Below are 18,610 nucleotides of genomic sequence, written 5' to 3' on the forward strand. Positions count from 1 at the left end.
TCATTGTATAAATCACTCCTTAAATCTCTAAAAGCACTCTTCATGTGCATATCTAAAGGGGGAGAAAATGAATAGCTGATCAGATTATATTCAAGTAGAATAAGCCTATATACTACACTAGAAAACCGATAAGCGTATACCTGATAAGTTAAAACTTCTTTACTACAGTTAAGAACTGATAAATTAAATGCCAAGATTGTATTATCAAACCAGTTCTTTATTTAAAAAAAAAATCCAGGAGAAGATTCAAACTTCCAAGGTTTAATCACTCTTACTAGCAAGAGAGAGAATGAGCAACCAAACCCTGCCCTGTTACACTGGTGTAAATCTAGATTTACTTTACCATATCTGACAGCAGAATTTTGTTCCACTTATCTAATTCTTATTTTAATGAGTTCCAGTCTATCAAAAGGAACTGCCCATCCATAACCTCAAACTTAAAAAGCCTGTAAAGTCCTGGTTTCTGGAAGGGGGAAAGACATTCCTAGGGAAATATCACTCTGTACTTGATGTCTTACCACACTTTATCTCTAAGCATCAACCACAGACTTCTATCAGCTGCAGAGCTATAGAGGTCATTTGGGACTTTTGTTCTATCTGCTATGGCTGGTCTGAAGTTTTATGAGCCATCTACAGAGACTCAGTCTGCTAATGCAGATGTGACATAAACTGGCTTGTTAGCAGGCTGGCCTGGACTAAGCTTAGAATCAAATGTTCCACCATGCAGAGACACAACAGATCAGGGCATGCAATTCATTTTACAGTAAAGGCGCAAATACAGGTAGACTACAAATTCTCAGGTGAGTGATTCACCTGGCTTTTCTACTGAGACTAATCTTTAAATACTGGCTTTTTGTGTTTCATGCTTTACCTTATCATATCTGTGCAGTAGCAGAGACCGACACAGGATCACAGCAGGGGTTAAAATAAGCGTGAGACAGTGAATCATGTCCAAAATCTTAAATGAGGTTTTATATGACAGTGTTTCCTGTAACAACAGACGACTGGGTTCAATATCCCGAGGTTTATTCCCTGTCCTTCAACCCAGTATTGCCATTCTGCTACTGTCATGACATTTAAATATTTCCAGGTGGCTATCCAGTGTTAGAAATCACTGCTCTTCACTCATGACTGTTTTCTTCTGATTACCGCAATGAGAAATAGTTAAAATTCCAAAGAGGAATATCCCTCTCCAAGTACCTCAGAAGTAAGGACACAGCAGGGAAGAAGAAAATGTGAGAGCTATTCTGTGGGTGAAAAGAGAGCACCAAAATAAGGAAGAGCACTCCCTTACTCTCTTTTCATCCCCAAAATAATTCAAGACCCAGCCTTCACTCAGGAAATCCCAGGCTGGTGACAGCTAAGGCAATATGACAGCAGTCAGATTGACAAGCAGGTGGCACAGCATAAAGGGATAGGAGCTGAACACCAACAGATTTAGATTAGCTGGAGTCACGGCCAGAGAGTTATTTATGCAGCAGAGATCAGTACAACCGGGGTAAGCTCAGGAGGCACAAAGAAGGAGGACCTGAAGTGTCTGTATAAAAGTACATACACATAGTATGTATTTGTGGGAGGAAAAGCTTCAGTTTTTCTGTGATTTTGCTTTTTCTTTAATTATACAGCATCCTATTTTAGATGTTTTCACTATACATTATAAACAATTCAGAGGAATACAGAACGCATAACCTCTAAGTGTAGCTGTCCCTGAAACTCGGCTCTCAGCAAAGACAGTGACAACAGAGCAGATTGTGGATCTGACAGCTCCTACACACTTTGGTTGTCCTGTTGCTCTACAGCTAGAGCACAGCTCACAAACTGAAGGTAAATAACCGTGGAAAGGGATGGCCCAAGCTGACAAAATAACATATCAAAACCCTTTCCTGCAGTTACTCCATGACCTTTCGTGGTAAATATGCATAAAAATGTCTCTTCTCCTTCCACAAAACAATAATATCCTGTTCTGCCATCCACTGCTTTGTTACAAAGCCTCAGGTTTGCTCCAAGAGCTGTCCAGTTGTATGGCACAATAAAATGGCTTACAAAGATGTGGCATAATGCTTGGACCAATTAGTTCTATCATGGGTTAATTACTTTGGGTGCAGCACTTGTTCCAGAACTGACATGCTCTGTGTATTTCTACACAAAGTTGTCATGTTCTCCACCTCTCTGCTTCTCCTCCTCATTTGTAAAACAGCGATAGCAGCTTCTCCCAACTTCTTCACAAGGGTCTTGTGACAACAAATCAATACGCTGAGATGCTCAGACACTAAGGAAACCCAGTAAAGTATCCAAGGAGATAGAGATGGGCCTACTGTGGGTTAGATCATAGAATCACAGAATCACTGATGTTGGAAAATACCTCTAGGATCATCAAGTCCAACCGTCAACCCAACACCACCATGTCTCCTAAACCATGCCCTCAAGTACCACATCTACACATTTTTTTGAACATCTCCAGGGATGGTGACTCCACCATCTCTCTGGGCAGCCTCTTCCAATGCCTGACCACTCTTGCAGTAAATCCAATATTATCTTGCGGTAATATCCAATCTAAACCTCCCCTGATACAGCCTGAAGCCATTTCCTCTCGTTCTATCACTAGTGACCTGGGAGAATGAATAGGTACCATTGGAATGACTGACAGCCTGCATCTGAATCCATAATTAATGCCAAACATTTCAAACAAATATTTATCCCTGTGACTTCACATATGATGGTGATACTTGATGCAAAAAAGGCAGGTGCCCACCCAGAAAAATTCGTGCAGGGACACTGACTCATAGAGGTGCATACACAAGCTTCATTCGGACTGCAAGAGCCACCAACAAACAGGGCTGAACCTTTGGTTTTTGGCAAGGCTCAAATCCCAGGAAGGGATAATGCAACTCAGGTCTGCTTGTATGGACAACTGAAGCTCTAGGTTTCAAACTTCTGAAGACACAGGATATTTAGACCTATAATTCATAGTCTTCCTGTGACACATAACAGTTTATTAATTATATGGTTTACAGGTACTTTCCCATTTATATTTCTTGCTTCTTTAGAGCACCCAAAACAAACACATGAAGCAAATAAATCTTAATTTGCATGACTGTTCCCAACTGTAAAAAAAGGTCCTAAACAGCAGAGAAATGAGTATTCTTAAGGGAAGAGTAATTTCTATCAGCCTTTCAAGAAGCTTTTTATATTAATTTCTGCAGAAATACCTGTGCAACACCTCCCTGACATATAGGCTGCCCCAGCCCCAGGGCAGGATGCCCATGCTTATTTAGAGTGGCAGATGAGTGATACCAACCGGGTCAAAGGGAGGTCCCCCAAGCACTTCACAGGAGACATTCGGAACTTTTCAGGAATAAATCTTTGGAGAACACATTCGCTAAGACAGCTATTCACAGCCATTTATGTGATAAAAAGAGACCCTTAGGTTTCTATAGCCCTGGAAGTGTAAATGACGTTATAAAGTATGTATGTACTGAATGAATAACAGGACTCGTAATCTAAACGTACAAATGAAAATGCCACTAAAACATATGGTCTGTTATAGTTAAATAGATTTTTTTCAAGTTATTAAGGAAAAAGGTGGTTGCTATAATACAAGGGTATGTGAGATGCTGTAATACCTCTACGGCTTTGCCTGTGCCCGAACCCAATCCTGTATTCATTCGCATCTTGCCTGGAGTCAGTGGCAGCTCCACCTCTCTATAAAAGGACAGCTATAACAAACTGTTTCTTTGAGGTAGCCTAGAAGGAAAGACTCATGGCTGACCCTCTGATGTAGGTCACCACTTTGCCACATACTCGTGCAACACTGAGAAAATCCCCTGGCATGGGATGCATCTTCGGTTCAGACACCTGTATCACAGCTGCTTGTCTAGGTCGCCTTTATCATCAGTCAAAGAAACACACCCTTCAATAGCCCAGTTCATACTTTAAAGACCAGTCTAAAGGTGAACTGCACCTCAAAAGGGTTTACAGCTCTCCAATGACATAAACCTGGACAGATGAATTTCACTTTCAGCATCTCTACCAAATATGCTGAACAAGGCACAGTTCCTACCCTCTGTCTTCCACAACTGCTCAGCCACAAGTTTCTTCTATAGATTTTTATAGTGCCATGCACAACGAGGCTCCTTGCTAATGTGCAGTTTCCAGATATCATCATGGCATGAGTTACTGAACCGCGAGTCACTGTCCTACTCTTCCTCTTGAGCCCCACTTCACCTGTTGGTTACATACACATACACTTTTTTAATTTATGTGTGGAACATGTTTGATTTCCTAAAAAAATTAAATCACTGCCCCATTTTATGCTGCAGCACATCAAAGAGAAAAATAATGAAAACAATTCGGCTTACCTTACTGGGCTCTAGAAATACTTCTAAGCAATCATAATAATATTTACTGGTCATTGCAGGGTGTAAATAAAGAGTGGAGCTACCTTTGTTCTTGTGTATATCACCATAAACTCACAACATTTGAACTGCTCATGTTTGACCTTAGCACGGAATTTCCCATGTCAGGTAAGAGCGGCTTTTGGGTACCAACACCCCTGGGATATCACCCTCAGGCTACATATGTTATCAGAAAGACTATATTCCAATAGTGCTTTTCCTCTGAGAATAATAAATAATAAATACTGTAGAATTTGGACACGCAAACCATTTTTAAACTTCAGTGACACTGTCAAAATGTTGCCTGGATAAATCAGCCCTTAAAACAGAATTTTAAAATAGTGTCCAGAAGAGTATAAAGTTTAAGGTTTTCTCTCATAAACCTCATGAGTTGCAATGATTTTAAGTAGTTAAATCTATATTTGTTTTTCTATAAAAGTTTACCTTTAAGTAATTCCTTTCATAAAGATCAATACCAAGTTTCAGCTTAAAGTAAATTTCTGTGACTGGGACTGCTGTAGAAATATCCTGGTGCTTTCCATAAACCAAACAAAGCCATCAAGACAGCAAATAACCTATATATAATGTGTGTTTAATGAGATTACTCCTTGTAAATAACTCATACAAAATGCTTCCTGATGATGATGTCAAGCAGCTATGTGGGTCAATCTGCAGATAATGGTTTTGTACAGCTTAATGTTTATCATACTTTTTTTTTTAATTAATTAGCACCTTACCTTAAGGGTTTCTGGGCTCGTTTTGCAATTGTGAAACTCCTCCCTTGTTTCACTGGGATCACATGAACTGAAACAGGAGGAAGGACCGTATATGTCATAGATTAGGTACATATATTTCATTGTCAAGGGGCTATTACCATTTTAAAAAGTCTTCTCTTCCCTTTCTTCCCTATTCTTTGATGAAACAGAGGAGTAAATGCTTCTTTTGCCCTATTTCTCTCAAAATTTATTCCTGAGCCCTTCTGTTAACACATGCTCTTCTAGCATCTGCCTCTATCTACCCAAGCATGAAGCATTTGCTGCTCTGCTGGGATGTGCTGTGGTTTGCTGCTAATCCAACACTACCTTAGTTGGAACTTTCCCCACTGAATCCGTAAATCAGGTTACAGGAGGTATGTTGCAGCTCTTCAGCACCTCGAGCTACAGCCAACAACAATAGGAACAGTATGTTTTTCCCCAGGGAAGGCTGGGGAAAGGTGGTGAAAATGAGAAGGAAGCATCAGAGAGTTATCTGATGGGAAGGGGGATTTAAATGGCTATCTTAAAAAGCAGCTTCGTAGCTGGCAGTTGGTGACAGACTCAGCAGTGCAGGGTACAGACAGCCTTTTTAAACAGTAAAGAGGTGGATGGTAAACTGCCTTGAGCACTGGGCAAGGAGGAGTACAGAAGACCTTGGAATAAAGAAGATCTGCAGTAATATAGTGACCCAGCAGAAACATGCATAGTATTACTTTAATACCTCCTTTAAAAGTAAAGCTGAGTTTTAGCACTCAAGATTTTCCATTACCATCAGCACTGAGATGAAATATAGAAGAACAGAGCATTGTATTAATAGCTTAGTTTTCAAATATTTCAAGTTAGCCACAAAAAAACATTCCCCACCACCCGGATTGTCTGTGGAATTTATTAGCCAACAGAGTTTTAATAGAAAAAGACTTAAAGCTTAGAGAAAGAGAAAGTCCCTGCAAGAGGCACTGTGGAGTGCAGAGCTATTTATTTATTTTATAGAGCACATCTACACAGGAGAGGAAGGGACATCATTATGAGGCACAACGTAAAGGCCCGGGAGAGAACCGAGTCTAGCCAAACAGAGCCATTTATTTGTTTTGTGTCTAAAGAAAGCAAGACTGATTTCAGAAACTATTCTTCCAGACTCATAGCCTTAAAACAAAGCAGAATATGCATGTTTCAATATGTTTCTGCTTGACTTCATTGTACAATATCCTGTCGGAACATTCTTTACATAGAACACAACCACCAGAACTAACGTGCAGTCGTCTTCCAAAAGTATGAATTTCTTTAAAACAACTCCTGCGAAGTGAGCCTGAATACAAAACTCTTGATTAGTTTGAACAAGGAATGTTTATGGGTTAACTCCCAGATGAGGCTAAATTCAGATATTGTGCAGGGTATTAGTGCATTCCTGTCTCTCCAGTGTTCCCAATAAACCGGGAAAAGAGAAAGCCAGAGTAACTTTATCCTCCATGCACTATTCTATCCCACATAAACAGAGCAATAATACCCTACACATGTATGGCGGTTCAAAGAGGAGTGATTTTTGCTCCCCTTGTTATGGATACAGGTAAATCGAGGGGGAGAACGGCTGAAGGCCCAGCTGCAAAGCAGGCTGGCAGCCAAAACTTGCACTAAATTTCCACAGAATGCAGCACCTACGTAAAGCTGCAGCCTGTGAGCTTTCGCAGCATGCACAGCTGCTGCATTTCCCCTGTGAGAACCCTCGCTCAGGTTCCCCTACCCTTCGTCACTGTCCCCTCCTTCACATTGAGGGGACAGCTGATGCTGAATGAGGCTCTGCTTAGGACATGCACCAGGTCCTTTGTCTTTTGTGCCCACACACCCTTTACCACTCTCTCCTGCTGCTTCTCAGTGGCAAATGACTTCAGAAAGGGGAATCTTTTGGTGGAAGTGGACCAGGACAGTGAGCCAAGGAGCTCTGCTGAGGCTGCAGCAGGGAAAAGTAGAGGGATCCTGTAAATGCTGCAGGGTGAGATAAGGTGAATGTTTGTGCTGAATGCTGAAGTCAAGAAAAGCTGTCAGCAGGGTCAGAGGAAAATACAACCTCGAATGTTTTTGCAACACAGGTGCATCCTGTGATGCTTCATTATCTTTGCATAACGGATCTGGCTAGTGAGCAGTCCCAGCAATAGGAAGGTTTAAGTATGCTGAAGAGCAGTGCAGTGAACTCCTTTTGGAGTATTTTATAATCAAACGCTACAAATCCTTCGGAAGACATGACTAAAAGTGCAAGTGCAGACAAAGCCACCCTTAGGTAATTCCCTTGATTAAAACTCTCAGACTTCAAATGGATCTAATTAAGGACATTGTGAAGGCACATAAAGGCAGTGTTCACTTATGCCCTCTTTTGCAGATGGTGAGTTGCCAAACAGAACTGAGAATCTTAATTGCAAGAATCATCAGCAAATTCAAAAAGGATGGTAAATTAGGGACTGCAAAAGTCAGACTGTTACATAACAGCAGTGCTGCCAGATCTCCTGGTTCTTGCATGAGGCTGCAACGGCTCTCTCAAGAGAGGACACAGTATGACAACTGCTGAAAAAGGAGGGAAAAACTAGCCCAGACTCATGCCACCCTGAGTGATGCAGCCAGCAAAACTGATGAAAGATGGTACCCTTTCTGCCAGTTTGTTTTTCCTTCATTATTTCGACACTGCTCCCTAAACCCCTCTCGAGAGGCATCTGAACACACACAATGGTCGTCTAATGGAGTTGTCACAATTGGCCAGATCTCTGCTTTTTTTAAATTTTTTTTCCTTTATCTTTCAGTCCTTCCATAGCAGATAATATGCTTTGATGTGTCACTGGAAATTTTCATTTCATTAATCAGCTTTCTGTCAAAATGCTGACATTTCACAGATATTCTTCTCAGATAAAAGCAAGGCAGTTAAAAAATACTTTTGAAATCAGAGGGTGAAAAACACTGACCACCTAGAAGTTCATTTCTGTCTGATTTAATTTTCCCCAACTGTATGTATTAGACTCCCAGGAAAGAAAATCTACTGAATTATGGTAAAAAATGCTTATAAATATCTGATACAGATAAGGCAGACAGAAAAATCTCTTTGGACGCATAGAAAATTATTTGATAAAAAAGAAGCAGGAGGTACTTGGGAATTACAACTTATTTGTGGGGTAGCGCTGAGGTCCTTCACTCCAGACAACTCTTATGCTCAAGCAAAATGTAGATGGAAGCAAGCTCCAGTTACCTCAAGGACCACATGTTGTACTTTATATTAATAAAAAAATAGCAAATAAGTGAATGGTTGAACTGTATTCTAACAGTAAGTTGGGGGTTTTTTTCATAGTCTCATAGAATGGGTTGGGTTGGAAAAGACCTTTAAAGATCATCTAGTCCAACCCCCCTCTTCTGTGAGCAGGGACATCTTTCACTAGATCAGGTTGCTCAAAGCCTTATCCAACCTGTCCCTGAACACTTCCAGGGATGGGGCACCCACAACTTCTCTGGGCAACCTGGTCCAGTGTTTCACCACCCTCATCATAAAAAATATACATAAACAAAAAATATACATTAAAAATGCACAATCTAATCCTACCCTCTTCCAGTTTAAAACCATTGCCCCTTGTCCTGTCCCTACAGGTCTTGGTAAAATATCCCTCTTTCTTATAAGCTCCCTTTATATATTGAAATGCTGAAATAAGGTCTCCCTGCAGCTTCTCTTCCCCAGGCTGAACAACCCCAGCTCTCCCAGCCCAGCCTCACAGCAGAGGGGCTCCAGCCCTCGGAGCATTTCTGTGCCCCCTCTGGCCCCGCTCCAACAGCCCCGTGTGTGTCCCGTGCTGAGGAGCCCCGAGCTGGAGGCGGCGCTGCAGGGGGGTCTCACAGAGCGGGGCAGGGGGGCAGCACCCCCTCCCTCGCCCTGCTGCCCGCGCTGCTGGGGATGCAGCCCCGGGCACGGTTGGCGTTCTGGGCTGCGAGAACACGTTGCCAGCTCATGTTCAATTTTTTATCCACCAGTATTCCCAAGTCCTTCTCTTCAGGGCTGCTCTCAGTCCTTCATCCCACAGTCTGTACCAATAATCATGATTCTCTTGACCCAGGTGCAGGACCTTGCACTTGGCCTTGTTAGCACAGGCCCACTCCTCAAGCCTGTTAAGGCCCCTCTGGATGGTATCTCTTCCCCCTAGTGTATCAACTGCATCACTGGTGTCACCTGCATATTTGCTGAGGGTGCACTCAATCCCACTGTCTAAAAGTTGTTGATTAAGTTAATAAATATTATTGGTCCCTGTATCAGTTTCCAATCTAACAGTTTAAAACTAACAGTTCTTGAGTTTTTCTGACCTTAGACCAGTTCTAGGGACAAAGACAACAAAGCTTGATCCTCAGTTTACCATTTTTTGTGACATTATAGAAATGTGCAATATAGCAGGTCTATAGCTATTACCCATGCATGCACACATATCTGGTGTAATAAGAGACAAACAAAGAAAAGTCAAGGTAAAAGCTTTTAATTTTGATGGTTTAAGAAACAAATATTCTAAAAAATACCCAAAGCATTTAAAACTATCATGTGAAAAGTCAGGTCTTGATGTTAATGGAAATCACTGAGCGCAAATACTCCTGATTTACTACAAACAGCCATCATACTTCCATTTCTCAAAGCACCACACCACCATACTTGTGACCATGCTGCAACCCTCTTAATATAAACAAAAACAACAAGACCACATCACAAAGTCAGTCCAAAGTCTTTGAGAATGGAAACTAATAGTTAAGAAGAGTGACTAATTAGCTACCGGGCTAGACCCTCACCCGGTAACACTGGCTCAACTGTTCAATCAATACTTTTAAGCGGGTCTATTTTAACACAGGGTAGCAATGATATAACTAATTTTAACATATTATAAGGACAGGCAAAACCACAGGTTTTACAATCACTTGCAAGTTTAGCAAGAGACCGAGGAAGAGCTAAAACTTGAATTTGTTTCTCATTCATTTACTCATAAAAGGTGACAAGTTGATAGCTGTGGACCAACATCATGCTGTGGTCCAAAGCCAAAGAAAATGTCAACTAAATCCTGCCAATGCCTCCGCTGAGATAAATCATCATAGCTCTATTAGTCAGCCCTCTAACTTCCAACACCCAAGAATTTGGCTCTATCTAAATGTATGTTCAGACAAGATATAAATCAACACAGTGTCAACTTGACCGCAGTTCTCTTTTCTCTTCAAATATTACTGTGTCTTTGATAGTTAAAAGCAAATCTTACTGAAGCCATCTAATTGGAGGGGGAGGAAAGCATTTACAAAGGTAATTTCCTACAAACCCAGCAGACTAAAGTTCACTCACTGCCCATCATCCCAAAAGCTGTTGTTACCAACACTGGGCAAATTTTCCCACTTATTAGTCTGTAAAGCTCTTGGAATCATCAGTCTTCCTTCCATGCGAACGTGGAAAAGAAAAGATGCATCTCCCCTTCCTTGTGTCACCGCCCGGGTCTGGGGACAGCCTGGTGCTTTGAACATAATCTGTTTCTGGCAGACTCTGCAGGAGCTTATGAATGAATTTCCACAAACTGTGTCCATGACCACGCAAAACTAGCAGGCTCCCAGTCATCACGCTCAGCTGGAGCCCCGAGTTATAGCAATCAACACTAACTTCAAACTCCTCTGAGCTGGACACCACCACCAACCATACCATGCTTGCCACCAACCCCAATTGCTCCATGTGGAAACAATTAAATTCCCAAAGAGGCTGAACTTCTGGAGAAGCCCTGCTAAGCCACTACTCAACATTTCAACAGCTCAGGCTTCCCAAGGAGTTTGGTCTGGCCTTAGGACTCGTTCCTGTTCTTTCTCAAAAGCACTGAGTATGGAAATGTTACTCAACAGGGCTGCTCCAAACACAGTGACTTACCATTCAGTCTCTCAAATCTTTGTATTAAAAGGCTCAAACTTACGGTAGAGTGCTGAATGGGTATCCAGGCAGGTGTTTCGACTGAGCATTTGTGGGATGGGCATCTGCCATGGCTCTGCTGCAAATAAGTGAAAATGGCATTATACACAACACAGTATGTGCTGCAATCGCTAGGCGCAATGGACTCCATTCCAAATGGAGCATCTAGGAGTTTTCTATGATGCATTACACCTCACAAAGTAATTTTCCACTGTCATGTAGGGAAAATAACCTGCAGTTCGCAGGACTAAAAAGGCTTGAACAGTTACACGTCAATTTTGCTTTGAAGTTCTCAGGTATGTGGGTGGACATATCCTTCATCCACACTGAGCCCCAGGCACGTGCCATCTAGCTTTCCTCCACACTGGAGCATCCAGAGAACAGTGGAGGTTTAGGCAGTAGGTAGAGATTGGCTTTTTTTTCCCCCATACATTTTTCTATTATATCCTCTTTGAACCTGTGATAACTGCAGACTGAACCACCCCAGAGCTATTTTCCAGGAGGAGTAAGTCTGTCCCAAATTTTTAGGGTGTGTTACTTTGCTGTGAAGAACACTCTGCTTCCTCCCCAGATTGGCCCCTGGAGGACACAGAGCAAGTACCCAAGACTCCTGCAGTTTGCTGAAACTCTGCAGAACCAAAAAAGTGAGTGGATAATTTAAAGTCTAATGTTCCACATGGCAGTGCAAGATGCAACCATCAGGCCTTCAGGCTGATCCTCCTGTAATTTCCCTTGCATTTGCAGTGATTGAATTACATTTTAGCAAAGGTTTGGAGCCCGTCAGAACGAATTGCACAGCAGATTGGGTCAGAGTCCCCGAAGAAAAGTTCAGAATAAATTCTGGTGTCTGCCACCATTACTCTCAGCACTTCACATAAGAGTGAAACTATTATTTAGCTCCTTGAACTGGAGGACTCTTGTAATCCTGTGTGTTTCTGAAGCTGGAAATAATGTGAAAAAAAGAGCTTCCTTCCTTTTATTTTCATTTAAATCAGTATATTAAAAGCAACTACATTTCACCTTTCTTTTCCCCATGCTGAGAGCAAGGGAGAGCAACCTCTGCAAACACTAATCTTTAGGCTTCACACAACCTTCAATTTTGAGTCTGATTTAAGAACATTCACTAACAAATCACTATTAGCACTTTGTTCTTTATCTCCAAAAAGTAAACATTTGTGAAGTGTTGCAACACTAATTATCTAAGTTAAAAAAAAAAAAAAAGGAAACACCATGCATATTAGTTTCAGCTTTATATTCCCTAAACCTTAAAAACTGGTAATCTTTTATATTTTCACTTAGACAACTTCAAGGAATATTCAGAAAAACAACTACCAAGCCAGAAGCATTGTACCTTTAGATGAAATTTTAGAAAGTCTTGCTTAAAAGGATTTGAAGAAGTCACTGTTATCATGGCAGCAATATCCTTCGGGTGTGTGTTATCTCCTGTTAGGAAGGGATGAATGCAACAGCAAACTATGTAATCCTATCAAAATAATAAAACTGTAAATGAATTTAGATCAAAAGACTGCATGAAGTATTGGTAATTATTTTTTCCTTTCTTTAACAATTGTATATCTTCAGTCTTCAATCCAAGGCAAGATAAAGGCAAGAAAATTAATAATTTGTTTTGGGCAGGAAACATTCTTCTGATTGAAAAGCCCGATCTTACAAACTCAGGTAACCACGTATAACCTGTTTGTCAGGAGACTCCTCAAAAAGGCTCCTCACATTCTTAAAGAGGACACATCTGCAAAATAAAAGCTCCAGACCTCATAGTGGTGGGGCTAGTTTTTTGCAAGTATTCTTGACTTTGAGATTCATACCAAAATGGTCCCAGGCCCCAGATTCACATGACACATGCTGCATATTCAAAGGCCAGAGAGACAGACGTAACTGGGAATTGCTCATAGGCAGCAGCTCTCCAGAGATCCCAATTTTTGGCATGAGGGTTGGGCTGATCGTGCATCTGGGCCGTAGGGTGACCTGCAGAGTTCGGCCTTTCGCAGCTGGACATTTGAATTACTGTGCTTGTAACATGGCTTTGCACGGGTATTGTCTGAGAAATGCATGCAGCTCGAGGGCTAGGACTGAACACTTTTCTTCTACTGCTTCTTGGGGATTTGGGGTTGGATTTTTTTTTTAAATTACAGCTGATTTCTTATTTGAATGATTGCTACTTTTTGTATTTTTGTGCAAAAACAGTGCTTTTCATACTTGTCATATCTTATGCCCTCACCTAGTTGAAATAGTTCTAAGAAATAAGGTCATATATCAGCTGCTGGTAATGATTTTATTCATAAAAGTGCTGAATTACTTTTTTAAAATCAGAAATCAGCCAAAAGCTCCAACATGTCACACCGAGAGACACCAACTAAAAAAGAATTACCCAAAAAGTCAACACCACATAAAGTATTCTGCAAGCATAGGCAATACAAATAAGGATAGGAATAAATATGATGGGAATTATCTGCAGGCTGTAGAAGGAATTAACTCTATTTGATTACTACTGCTAACAGTTTTTCCAGCTTAGGAGTTTGGTGAGCATAAGGACTATAGACCCTGGTCCACCAACACACTGGAAAATTAAAAATCTGAAAAATTATGAAAATCTATCATTTGAAATCATTGTTCTTTAGACAGCCTTCAAAGGAGGACAGAATTACCTGTAGTTTGCTTTTCATCTTTACTAGTTTTTGTATGCAAAAAGAGTATGTCTTGCCTTTCTGATTTGGGAGAATATGTTCCAATGAAAGAGTTCTCCATCTGAAATGGAAACAGAGAGGCTGTTTCTCCTTAGCTTATGAATGAGTGATTTCCACAGCCTTGTTTTACTCCCTTTCTTTGAGGACACCCAGCCTCTTGCACTAAGCTTCACCCCTGAGACAGCTTCAATGTAGTGAAAGACACAGCTATCGAGGCGTAGGCTTTATCACAGCCTTATGCAAACAGAGCCTTCAAAATATGCAGTATGATCTCCAGCTTGTGTAATTTTTATATAGACACCTTGGGACACAAAAGAATAAATCCATTCTCATTGCTGAACTCAGCATCTGTCACAGCTTTTTTCCTGGGTTGATGCTTTAAATCCTTGATAAATTGCATAGCAATAATACAGTCAGGAAGCAATGAAGCCATGACCAAAGTCAGATAGAGATGTTAACCTCCTAATCAGCAAGAGGCAGTGTAATTTCTTCTCTGATGGCACTGTTACATATAAGTGCCAAACCAATAGGTTTACCAAGCGTCCAGAAATGCAGACCCCATAGGTAAACAGAAGACAGAAAAGCACCAACTTTAGAAGACAAAACCAAGGCTGCAAGTCCTTGAGAGTCTGTGCACAACATCCACCTTCCTAGCATTAAACCTTTAAGCAAGGTTCTTTCCTATGTGCTTGTGCTGGTTTTGGCTGGGATAGAGTTAATTTTCTTCACAGTAGCTAGTGTGGGACCATGTTCTGGACTTGTGCTGAAAACAGTGTTGATAACACAGGGATGTTTTTATTACATCTGAGCAGGGCTTACACAGAGTCAGGGCCTTTTCTGCCTCTCACCCCACCCCACCAAGGAGGGTCTGGGGGGGCACAAGGAGATGGGAGGGGACACAGCTGGGACAGCTGACCCCAACTGACCCCAGGGATGACCCACGCCATATGACGTCATGCTGAGCATAGAAAGCTGGGGGAAGAAGGAAGGGGAGGACGTTCGGAGTGATGGCATTTGTCTTCCCAAGTCACCATTACGTGTGATGGAGCCCTGCTCTCCTGGGGATGGCTGAGCACCTGCCTGCCCATGGGAGGGAGTGAATGCCTTGTTTTGCTTTGCTTGCATGTGCTTTACCTATTAAACTGTCTTTATCTCAACCCATGAATTTTTCTCACTTTTATTCTTCTGTTTCTGTCCCCCATCCCACCAGGAGGCAGGGAGCAAGTGGCTGGGTGGTGCTTGGTTGTCAGCTGGGGTTAAATCATGGCAGTGCTTTTCTCAGTCAGGTGTTGAAATAACTGACTGCTATTAGCACTGGTTAGAAATATCAGTATAATGTGTTTTGCAGATACATTAATATAATGCAGAGTGCATACTGAATACTGAATCGCAAGTTGAGAGCTTTGTGGCACTGCATGAGAGGTCTCATGTGGCAGAGACACAGTTGCACATCACCAAGCTCTGAGTAAGATTTCCAGGAAGAATTCCTCTTTTGTGTTGTGTGATCAACTATAGTGACTGCTAAGGGTGTTTGGAGGACTTTAAGAGAAAGTACATATATCTTAATGCCACTTTCTCATAGGCAGGGAGAGATTATTGCCTCATATTTCATGCATGTCATCTCTATGGTCAATACCAAATTTGGGTGGACAAATATCACCTTAATATGACTTTTGCTGAACACACATTTAGAGGCAGATCTTAGCTCTGCTGGAAGATGTAACAAAATCCAGAGAGGATGTTTGGGAATATTTATCTGCTAATGGTTCAGGGCTACTGAACTGCAGCACTCTTAAGATCTCACAGTATTCTTTCTCAGAGAAGATATTGGTGATCAGAGTCAAAAGCAGTCACAGGTAAGATTACATTTGTATCCACTAGAATGGCTGAGTATATGGCTTGCAAGTTATATACAAGTCCTTGAGTGAGGTCTCCAGTAGCAAAAGACTTGGCTGAAGTCAAACCCATTGGAACATATTTAGTTACTCCTACACATCCTCGCAAATTCTCTTGTCTGACGCAGATGATTCTCTGGAGAAATGAAAATTGTAGATTTCAGCTAGAGGTCTCAGACTGGGTAAAATATAATCATACAGCAGGCCATACCCTAACCTAATGATTCACTCATAAATAACCATTCCCTTCTCCTTGACTGGATATATCATCTCATTTTTCAGAAATCTTGCATCAGGTAAAGGGAGAGATAAGGAAATTTGCATGGTAGTAGCAAACAGATTAAAATACAAAAGAAATGCACATTTATGTTGAGGATGCATGCCAGGAGACACATCTCTTCTGCTTTCAGTGGCCTATTGGACATTGCAAAGAATCCATTCAGTCAACTCCAGCTATATGAAATCCATAAAAATGCAGCTCACCTTGGCACTAGGAAATTACCTTCCCACTTCCACCTCGGCTTTCCGAATATTAGAGAAGGGACTTGCTAAGGACGTATAGCTCTGCTATCATTAACTGAACCAGGATCAGGCTCTCTTGTTTTCTTTTTCTTGCTCAGTATCTTCCACCTTTCCTTACATGTGCAGCTCTCCGCTGCTGTGCAGTAGTATTAAGCCCTCACCATATCTGCCTGAGCCGTTAATTGAAGATTTTCTTTTCTCAGTTATAGAGCTGTTTATAGATTTATGAAACAAATCACCCTTCTCCTTTCATAGTTAAAAACAATCTCAATAAAGACATCTCCCTAAGATCAGCAAATTAGAATCTAATGAAATCTATTGAAAATTTCAGTTGCACTAAACAAGGTCAATGCTCGGAAGAAACGAAATGTCACTCAGAAATGGAGATCAAAGTAATTCCCTTCTATTCCTGCTGCTGCCATAGAGACCAAGGGAGGGGGAAGAGAGGGAAGAAGAGATTTAACAGACTTAATTCTTCCTGAAATTTATAATTAACTACAAGGGAAAAGGGACAATTACCATATTTCTAAAGAATAAAGGAGAAAAAAGTTGAGTTTTTGACAAGATATAATTACAAGACATTACATATGCAATGCACATTGGTTTGTTCTGTGCAATTTTCTTGAGACTCCCCCCAAAAAATGATTTTTTTTCTAGAAAAGACAACACGTGTCTCATCAGTTTACATTCATAATGTTTGAAATCCAAAAGCTAGAGGCTTACAATAATTGTACCAAAATTTAACATTGGTAAATAAAGATTTGAAATAAATACTCAGATACACTCCCCATCTGTCAGACATCTATGAGTATGTTCTTCAGCTAAGATAAATGGTAATCAATGAAAAGGATCTTCCTGCTCTTCCGAGACTGTGCAGTTTAGCCAGAAGCCAACCCATAGTCATCAAAGCTGTCCTCAAGTACCACTTCAGAACAGAGTTTACTAAATTACATGTAAATTGCATGGATTCAGCACTATTAACACTTTTAGGGTCTGTCAGGAAAACACCACAGTTTGAAGTGCTCATCAGCACCTAATAACAACTATAGAAAAAGATTTTGATTTTAGCTAAATGTGAATCTCTTGGGGGGAAATCATTATGTTTCCTTTGTTTTGGGTTTGTTATAGCCAGGAAATTCAGCACAAAAAACTTAGCTACTCAGTTTATGATTTCAAACTGCAATGATTCAAAGCCTGAAGTCTTGCAAAGAAAAAAACAACAAATGTTGCCAGATCTATTTAGCACTATTAACAGTATGCAGGCACATAGAAATGTGGTTATTTTTTTGTTTCATATCCAGCTAAATTTAAATTAGATCCTCATGTAGTGTAGGTCCCTACAGCTCTGTTGGTTTTAGTAAGATTATACTGGTTCAGTCTCAGTATTTATGCCTAGCTTTATAATTTCCTAATTTTGGGACTGACTCTACAGCCTTTTGGACAGACACAGCTGACCTTGTAGGAAGGTGGTATACAGTGTGTGGACCTGCTCTCCACCTCCAGCAGATGACCTGATCTGATTTACCATTCTGCCCTTCTGAGAGCATCTTGGGACTTGTTTTGCTGCTGCTCTAAATTAGGGAGGCTGGAAAAGTGAGGTCACTCCAGTGGTGCCACCTCCACATCTTTCCATTCTTCAGCCAAGTTTTAAAAAAAGCCCTTTAAATCAGCTGGGTTGGTGCTGGGAGTCAACTGTATTGACTGCATGGTGAATGATGGTTTCCCCCTCACCTGGGGAATCCACAGTATCATACTGGGACACAAGACCTGCCCCTACCTTTCCGAAGCACAGCACACTATCAACAGGGATTTATAATGATATGCTTAATGTAGACTGGTAGCTTAAAAGTCATCTAGCCAAGTCACAGCAGCTCCTCACTCAGATTCACAGTGATGCTATTGAAGACGATGGGCTCTGAATTTTGCCTTGCCTTCCTTGTTGGGACTATGGGAAAAGAAAACCTAATGCTGACAAAAAGACAAAGTATAAATGTTATAGTTCTTCTCTGCTTTACTCTTAACTTCTTGTTGCAAAGTGGGGTGATGAGTGTGTGGAGTGGGAGAGACCTACAGAAGAGCCATACCATACCCAGGGTCTAAGCCAGATGTTGGTCCCTTGCTTGGCCGCAGTGGCTTCTTATTTTCCATGACCATTGCACATATTGAGACTTCTGCTCATACATCTGTCAGAGTTTTGCCTTAAGTGCATACATTGGTGTCCCCTGTTCAAATATATTGCCGAATGAGCAGAAGAAAATAGGATAGACAGATGTTTCTGGCTCCTGGCAGCCCTGCCAGTCAGAACTGTACACATTCAACCTTGGTATGGGTTAACAATATAAACAAGCATATCACTCCTCTTCCCAGCACTATTACAAAACAGTTTTTCCTTCCATCTTTATTT

General features: G+C 41.1%; 1 protein-coding gene across 2 annotated transcripts in view; it reads right to left on the reverse strand.

Moving 5' to 3' along the window:
- DLG2 (discs large MAGUK scaffold protein 2) overlaps nt 1-18,610 on the reverse strand; it is an 883,409-nt gene that overhangs the window by 859,715 nt on the left and 5,084 nt on the right. Inside the window, exon 2 of one of the 2 annotated variants that reach the window (XM_064441431.1) lies at nt 11,092-11,166. The exons of the other annotated variant lie outside the window; for it this stretch is intronic. Coding sequence (XP_064297501.1) covers nt 11,092-11,166 — 75 coding nt within the window. The remainder of the gene's footprint in view (nt 1-11,091; nt 11,167-18,610) is intronic. 2 annotated transcript variants of the gene reach the window in all.

The sequence above is a fragment of the Phalacrocorax carbo genome, chromosome 1 (genome assembly GCF_963921805.1).
Source record: "Phalacrocorax carbo chromosome 1, bPhaCar2.1, whole genome shotgun sequence".
Classification (NCBI taxonomy): Eukaryota; Metazoa; Chordata; class Aves; order Suliformes; family Phalacrocoracidae; genus Phalacrocorax; species Phalacrocorax carbo.